At 35.3% G+C, this 8,944-nt stretch overlaps 1 protein-coding gene across 1 annotated transcript; it reads left to right on the forward strand.

Moving 5' to 3' along the window:
• The first annotated feature begins 129 nt into the window (after positions 1-129).
• LOC140752242 (PX domain-containing protein kinase-like protein) lies at positions 130-8,137 on the forward strand. The gene is made up of 11 exons (XM_073086463.1): positions 130-356; positions 456-644; positions 1,250-1,346; positions 1,886-1,992; positions 3,422-3,538; positions 3,941-4,184; positions 4,656-4,898; positions 5,462-5,682; positions 6,879-6,959; positions 7,337-7,436; positions 7,889-8,137. Exons 1-11 carry the CDS (start codon positions 255-257, stop codon positions 8,014-8,016), a joined length of 1,629 nt encoding a protein of 542 aa, XP_072942564.1. The 5' UTR covers positions 130-254; the 3' UTR covers positions 8,017-8,137.
• The last annotated feature ends 807 nt before the right edge of the window (positions 8,138-8,944 follow it).

The raw sequence follows: 8,944 nt of genomic DNA on the forward strand, positions 1-8,944 counted from the left end.
CACAAAATTACTAGTTTATTTCTAAAAGTTGGCAACCATGTTAACGTCAAAAGTCACAATCATCTGTGATATTCCATAGATTAGATAGTTCACGGTTCATCTCTCTGTTTTTATACTTTTTATTCTATTCTATTCTGGGAATGTGTCAAACGATAGTCAAGTCAAGTCAATGTTTGTCATTTGATTGATAACAAAATGTTTAGTGTCTGTACTGTAGCTATTAAAATTAAATATTGCTATAAATATTCGATGTGATGGCTATATTTGAAAAATCCTTACAAACCAAAGGTATCGTGGATGATACAGAGAAACTTTTATGTATACTGGAAAATGCACAAAATATCAACAAACATACTGTGAGTAAATTTTTTGTTGGAGTCACGATTTTCCGGTAATTTCGCAATGGTTGGAGGTTTCTCCCATGCGAAGGTGATTCATAATCTAATACGTTACAGGAATATGTACTACGGGTGCAAAGAGGTCCGTCTAAGGAAAATAGGTGGGTGGTGTCGCGTCGGTACCGTGACTTCGCGGCGCTCCACGCCAGCCTGCATCAGGCCAACATCGACCTGCCGTTACCACCAAAGAAACTTATTGGGAACATGCAACCATCCTTTATTGCTGAGAGACAGATAGCCTTACAGGTACTCAATGTTTACACTGATATTGCTTAATCATCTAAGAATTTTCAAAATCCATTGGACCTATATCAATGCCCACTATAAATACCTAAATTGTCGACATTTTGTCTACCTAAGGTCGCAATTTTAGAATTTCAAGTAGGCTGAAATTGTGAAATGGTGATCGATTGTAGGGAAAACATTGGATAGATGATTATTGATAATGAGCTTTCAATTTTAATATGTAAGTTGCAGGTAGGTTGTACTTTGTTAAATAATAAATAAGATCTAAGATGTGTTTATAAGGAGTAACGTCAAGTTCCAAAATTTACAAATTACTGTAAAAGTATGAAAGTCTCTGCTAAAACAATGATCAAATTAGGACAAGAGTGGTTTAAAATTCAGCCCCTTAATCAGGGGACTGATGTTTGAAAACCAGGGATGCACCTTTATTTCTCAAAGTTGGGAATTAATTATCACTTATTTAAATACTGAGGGAAATTTTAATGAAAAACATACTTAAAACTCTTATCTGGGTTTGTCACAGAGAAGATTTATGCTCACAATTGAATCAGTAATAGGTTGATGATGTATGTATTGAGTATTGCATAACTTTATTTTTGTTCCAGAATTATATTAATGAAGTTCTGAAACATCAAATTCTGGCTCTATCATTGCCAGTGAGAAGTTTTTTGGATCCCAATAATTATCCTTTAGATATAGCAGGTAAAAATATTAAAAGTTGTTCTACTTATTATAAATTTTCATCTTGTGATGTCATTAAAAATTTTATAATGTATGTCTAAATAATATTTTTGATTGCCCTAAACTAATAATCCCTAGATAAGATAATAATGTGATAGGTAGATGTTGTTATTTCCTGGAGAACAACTTTATGATTCTTGTATGATATGTCATGCTAGAACATTGCACTTGTTATGTTTTCCTTTAAAAGTTAGTAGGTTTCATGCCCATATGACAAATGTTTAAATAAAGAAGTTTTGCAAATCTGGTCTTCGGGTGGATTTTTTTATGCACTACTAACTACTACCAGAGTATCTGTAGTATTATTATTATTATTAGGAATAGAGAGACAACATCTTAGTCCTTAAGAGTAGTACAGTGTCTGTGACTAATTCCTACAAATCTATTTAGTAATAACTGTAGATGTTTTACACATACATTTTTTGAGTAGTCACCCCACTATCATTCAACTTTAACTTCATATAGATTAGGATAATTAATTAACTTATTTTTTTTTACAGAACAAGCATTACAGACTATGTCCATTGCACTGAGAGGTGACGGCCGCTATGAGTTGAAGGGACCTGTACAAAATATAGGCTGGAGAGTGCGGAAACATTATTTCTTAGTATGTACATAACATGACTTTAAATAAATTACATAATATGATAAGAGTCTTTACCAACTGAATTTTGGTTAAGATAAGATGGTAACTTATAGAAATGAAATGTATATGTTTCATAAGCTGATAGGACACTTATACATTGTCAATAATTATATATTTTTTTCTTATACTGGTCCAAATCAAAACAGGAATATTTAGTTTATTAAATGGCTTAATAACTCTAGTCATATAATACCAGTTTCATATATTTACATATTTATATGCAAGAACTGCTCACATAAGGATGTACATATTTTCAATGTTTGAAACAATGTCAAGAACATTAAGTTTAAAAATTACTTTGTTCCTATTCAATGTCAAGTGCTTAATAACAAAATTCTGTTTTATCAGCATTTAATTATTACCACACTGCAATGCAACAGTCGAAAATATTTTTAATTAAATCTCTAATTGAGCAATGTACATTCTCAAGGTGTTTGTGCAAAATATCTTAATTATTTTTGTTACCTGCCATGCAATGGTACAGGTTAGATTGCAGTTAGAAAGAAATGTGCATAATGAAGATACTTATTTATTTGAAATCTAGATGATCATAATTAATTGATAGTGTGGCGTAACGTGGGAATCGGCAGGCGGAAGACAATTTTACTGCCCTCTTACCTATTTAGGTATTTCAGTTTAACATATACTATATATTACATACATTCGTTCTAGAAAACTTTACGGCAAATCATATTGAACTTAATACATATGTAATAGAAGTTATTCTCGCTGATTTAGTGATAAACACTCCAAGGTAAAATACGGGGAATCCCCGCAAGTTCAGTGTAGACGGCGTTGCTAGTAGCTACAAAATATCATTAAAGGAAAGGGGAATCCCCAAATTCGTTACAGAATAAGTAAAAAAAATCCGTGCTCTTTTCAATCCGTCCGAATTTGTAGTTGCGATAAAAATACGAAATAGTTTAAGTATTAACAAAATATTTTTATTATTTATTGTGATATTTTGCCGCCTCCTAAAAAGTTCCGCCCGGGGCGGGCCGCCTCTGCCGCCCCCACTAACCCACTGGTGTGTAGAGAACTTAAGAACCACAGACCTATTTAGATATAGGTCTGTGTTAAGAACTTTTCATTTTGAAGACACCTAAAATGTTCTTTAGGTGCCAATAGTGATAAAAAAGTGTTGATGACAGATTTTGTAAGGGAAACTATTATACTGAGGTGATATGTTACAATAACAATTATTAATTATTATTTACTCGGTTTTTAATAAGAATCATGATACCAATCTTAACTTTGTGCCTTGCCATTATTCTTACGCGACAAACAGGAAAAGTCGCGAGCATCCACAAGTGTAGAAATATATGGTTTATCAGAGCAAAGATAAAATGAATATGAATTCTTTGTTCTGACATTGTTGTTGTTGTTCCAGGTGACTGACACAGATAGCAAAGCTAATTGTCTGTTGGCGTGGCAGAGCTACGGTCCCGATAGACACTTACAAAGTAAAGATCTACAGGCTGCTTTTAAGAGCTTACAAGATATATCTGTGAGTCAATGTATGAAATTATTTGAAGAATTCTTTCTAGCTAATCGTGTCAATACCAATGTTATTATTTTTTTTAGGTAAATTAACTGTAGTTGTCTTGTTGCTCTTCTAATTTTTTAATTCTGTTTCATCATTTTTTTACAAGTTAATGTTTCCTTTGGAACAAATGCAGAGTACTACATATGTAGAGTTCTACAAAATTAAATAATTTTGTCTACAAAGAATTAATTGCCTTCTTTTGAAACATGATTTAAAAGTTTTACCTACTTCTGAAATAATTCATTTTTAATTGGTTTGATATTAACTTTAGGCTTCAAAAATAATAAAATTAATCTTACATTTACTTAATTTACTATACTTACCTTATATACTTTATTTTAATGTACTTAATTCTATCCGCAGCATCCATACATAGACGAAATATTAACGATACACAACTTAGAGTCCGGTGCGTACGTAGTGCGTAGGATACATGAGAACGGCAGCATTAGGGATTTATTGTATGGCACGGACTATAACAAGAGTTACCTATCCAAGTATAGGAACCCGAAAGTGAGGAAACCGTTCACGACGGGACAAGTGGCACACTACGGCTATGAGATATTGCAGGCGTTGAAGTTTCTGCACGAGAAAGGACTGCCTCATGGTATGTATTCAAATAAATCCATTTTTTACACTTTTCTATGTTTATAGTACACAATATAGTAAATGTATAAATGAGAATATTGTACATGTATATTTGTAACTCAAGTGTTTATTTACATCAGTTGAATTTTGAGTATTTACATCAAAATAATTAATGGTCGATCAAAAAAAATAATTTAACTGTTGTTGTGAAATTTGACTGGCGTTCTTAATTTCACCAATTGAACTTGAAATAAACTGTGTTGATTGAGATTAAATATTCAGATTATGGTTACAAGAGCTTAATTGGAATTTAAATGTCTTATATTTTATTTACTTGAGTCAAATATGTCTTTTCATAAAGCATTTATCTGAGTCAAAATAGTTTTTAATTAAGGCATAATTCATATATAGTTGATTATTACAAGTGCTGATTTCATTTCGGCAACTTCATTCACAATCAGTTCAATTGTGAAATACATTGGTGTTCCAGGCCACCTCCACGCGGGCAACGTGACGATAGAGAACCAACGAGCGCTACTCATGGACATAGAGAACATCCTGATGGGCGTGCCGTGTGTCCACCGCGAACAGTTGCTGTCGGTGCGGCGGCTGGGCGGCGCGCCCGCGGCGGACGTGTACGGCTTTGGACGAACGCTGTATGAGATGGCGTTTGCTAGCCCGTTGCCAGATGTGTACTATGATGCGTACTCTGAGGATGTTGCGGAGGATTTGGGTGAGGTTTTGTTGTAAAGTTTTGAGTGGTATAGTCCTCGTAAAACTGCTAGTCCGCTATGAATATAGAAATGAATCGCGTCGCCGTAGTAAATTGTTTGACTGCCTGGTCGCAACAACTTCTGAGCGGACTAGCAGTTTGGCGTGGTCTATATGAGTATAATGGTTAAGTAATGCAAAGTGATATATATATGTAGTTAAGTGCGTTTAAGATTAAAAGCCTTAATGTTCTGACGAGCTGTTGGCCACAGATACATTGCTACTTACTAGAATTAAATTTAGATACCTCGCATCCCTCCCTTACATAGACCCTCATGCAAGAAAACAGTAGCACTTGACAGTTATGAATAGTTATTTATAACTTAATGATTAGTTGTTGTTAAACTTGTTAACTTTATAAATTATAAAAAAAATATAAGAAATATTTTATGAAGAAAAAAAATCAACATACATATGTTTTTTTTTAATTTTAAAGTATTATATTACATCTTCAAATTCAATATACAAAAATCTATATTTTTTCTAAGAACTTCATATGTTATACTTCAAACGAATCTATTCCAGAGTCAGTACTCCAGCTGTGTCTATCAAGTACGTCATTTAAGTACGGAGGTACGTCGCTAGAGCAACTCCTGCACCACCCGTTCTTCACGCGGGTCACGCTGAACGGACTGACACCTCGCTGTAATACGAAGGGACACCTGAAGTTCCCCATAGCCCTTAAGAATGAACTAAAAGACGCCGTTGATAAGATTGAAGCCAGACTTAGAAGTGAACAGAAATTAGTGAGTGTTTATCTTTTTATGTTAATTTTTATTGTAGTAGTTTTTACCCGATTGCTAATGTTCGAATGTCGATTGGTAATGTTCGAACTGTATTTATGTCGAATTTTAACATGTGAGGCATAGGAGTCACATATGGTAGGCAATATTTTTAAACAGTTGGGTTTTTGTTTTTATAATCTATTAATAATATTATTTGGGCACTAAAGTATGTATTTGAGAATATGAATTGTGTATATTAATTAACCGATTCAATGCGGCGGCCTTTTGGACAATCTTTAACGCCTGGCGGCGAACAAATATTTCGTGGCACAACTGTGGTGCCAAACGCCAGGGACTTTGATGGCACCGCTAAAGGTGCCATCCGCCATAAATTGAAACTTATCGTTTTTTTTGCTTTTTCCACGTGCTGTAAGTTTAGTAGCCACCCAAAAGCGAAAGGTTTAACAGTTCGATTAGTGTTTACAACACTGACTATCTACGTGTAATAACGGAAATGGAAGGTAAGTGTCTTGTTTCTATCAGGTGTTGTAAACATTTTTGTAAGTTTTTGATGAATTGATTGTTTTAGTGTTACTATAGAATTAAATATGAACATTCGAGACGTGGAGAGCTTTTCTGGTTTTTCGTTTAGAATAAAAATTCAAATTTTTAATGTATAGGTTTCTAATAGAATATCGAAATTGCGCTATTTATTCAGACAAAGATAAACACCAAAGTACGAATATTTTAATCCAGTTTCTATTGGCTTACTATTAACGAAAAGTAGGTACTATTACAGTAATACAATCACAATAATTTGCAAAATAATATAATATATTTTTTTGAAAGGTTTACAATCCCTGAAGTATGTGAAATCACGTGATCTGCTGAAACTGACATTCTAAGAAGGAACTACGTGATAAATAAAGACACTTTTGTTTTCAGAACAACTTTGATAAACGTCAATTTATCCGAGTTTTATGGCTTTAAATTTTGGCACCTCTCGGGTGCCAAAGAAATGGCATGGCACAACTGTTGTGCCATCCGCACGGAATCGGTTAATAATGTGTAGAGATGTAAGCAGGCTCTTGAGGGATTGAGAGGCGTGTTTATAGTTTGATGTCTTTATTGTTACTGTCTTTATACTAAGCTTAACCTAACTTATATAATTAGGAGTCTTCGCACACTACAAATGTAATCATTGTTCTCGTCCTCAGGTTCGAAGTGCGAAGAGAGAAGTGCGGATACAAGAAATACTCAACTCTGAAGAGGAATTGAAAAAACAGCGACGGAGAGCAGTACGTTAAATTTTATGAACATGTTTACATTATAATATCATGATTAATCTAGTCATCATCTAATTATTCTAGAAGTTCGTAATATAGGTTTGTTCACTAAGGCTGACTGTCCGATGGAAACTATAGCCAATGCGGTAGTTGCGTAGGCTACCAAATTGCATTGCATAAGCTAAGGATCAGGCTACGTACCCGTGGGCGAGAGCGAACAGCGGAGGGTGCCGGGGGGGTCCCGCGTTGTTTTCGTCCCACTAATACCTACAATTTGCTGTTGCGACGCGACTCGTTTCTATATTAAGAGAGGACTAGAACTTTGGCGCGGTCTCTAGTTATTTAAGTGATAGTAGCCAATGGGTTCTAATTTGAGTGTATTGTTTCAGAGGAAGCGCGAGAGCGTGTGGAAGTCTTCGTCGTCGCTGGCGGACACGGTGCGCTCGCACTCGGGCAGCACCGCCTCCTCGCCCACGCCGCCCGCGCTGTGTGAGTGTTCCTTTGCTATCCTTTACAAATAAGGGCTATACGCTAAACCTTGAGGGTGCACGAAGCGGACGCCCGCCGTATACATCATCGTACGCCAGCTACTCACCAGTGTCTAAGAAATGCCCGGCTAGTCTCTGATCTTGTCTCACTCTGGTAAGGAAGAAATAGACTCCGACATTTGTCGGTTTTGTTTGAAGTTATGTTATTTTATCCTCTATGCTAAGGAGAGCAGATTCTGGTTCCCCTAAATCCCCCCATATTATTGCGATAGTTTTATTATACCAACCGGGAAGTAATGTGTCAGTGTTACTCTCACAATTTATAAGAATCCAACGACATCTCACATAGTAAAATCCGTCAAGCCGCGCCAACAAATATACATAAATATGCTCGAAAAAACCTTCGCGGTTGGTTACAACAGATCTATAAGTTACTATCGTCCACGTTCCCAGCGGCGGACACGAGCGGCACCAGCTCGTGCGCGGCGCTGCCGACGAGCCCGGCGGCGGGCCGCACCGCGCTGCTCGACGCCATCTGCGCCTTCGACAAGACCCGCCTCGCGCGCGTCGCCCCGCCCTGACACACACCACACCACGGACCTCAGACCATACACCATGGGTACGCAGTACACTCCTAATGTTCACGACACCCCACGGACAATAGATTTCGGTACGGATTACACTCCAAATGGATATTTTTTTTTAAAGAAATTATGTGTATGTTTAAGGTTGCAAAATTGACTCCAAATAGGTTCCTTATAATTTTTGTCATTAAAATTTTCGTGATAAATTTTCGTAATTTTTTATTACGTTACTGTTTTTTTTTGAATTTCTTGAATAAAAATACGTCCGACAGTTCTGAAACCAGGTGGAGTATATATAGGATATTTTTTTCTACTACATGATACGAGGCAGGTATTTAGTATTTACAGGAACTGTAAGCCTTTGAATATGTCTTTTTGTTTTTATGTAAGTGAAACAAAAGTACGAAATGGTCATGCAGGTTAGAGGCTACTTTTTTTGGTGTTACGTCATCATACTCGCACCCATACCTCCTCACTAGTAAAACAATACCTAAATATAATATCCATCCGGTATGTACGTACTTTAAAGAACAAACTTATGTTTACTTCAATAAAAATTACTTTACTTAAAAAAAATAAGTCTTGCAACGCAATATATGATGGGTTCTGAAATCGGAGAAATATACAGGTAGGCTGATACCAGTGAATACCCGAGATCTTTATCTATATTAGTATTATTGATATAAATAAGTGTAAATATGTATTTCTTAACATATAGTATTAAGTATAAGATATTATTTACATAAATATAGACAGACAAAGTTATATGGTTCATTGAAAATGTATACTTTTGTTTTGCAATACTTTTCTTTATTTACTTAAGTGTGTATTTTATGCATATGTATATATTATTTTCATTTATATGTGCTCAGAGAATAATACTTTTTATATAACAACAAAATGCAAAGTATCCAGTTTTTAGCAG

The sequence above is a fragment of the Epargyreus clarus genome, unplaced genomic scaffold, assembly GCF_041222505.1.
Source record: "Epargyreus clarus isolate Ecla_fem2 unplaced genomic scaffold, WU_Ecla_fem_2.2 ptg000024l, whole genome shotgun sequence".
NCBI classification, from domain to species: Eukaryota; Metazoa; Arthropoda; class Insecta; order Lepidoptera; family Hesperiidae; genus Epargyreus; species Epargyreus clarus.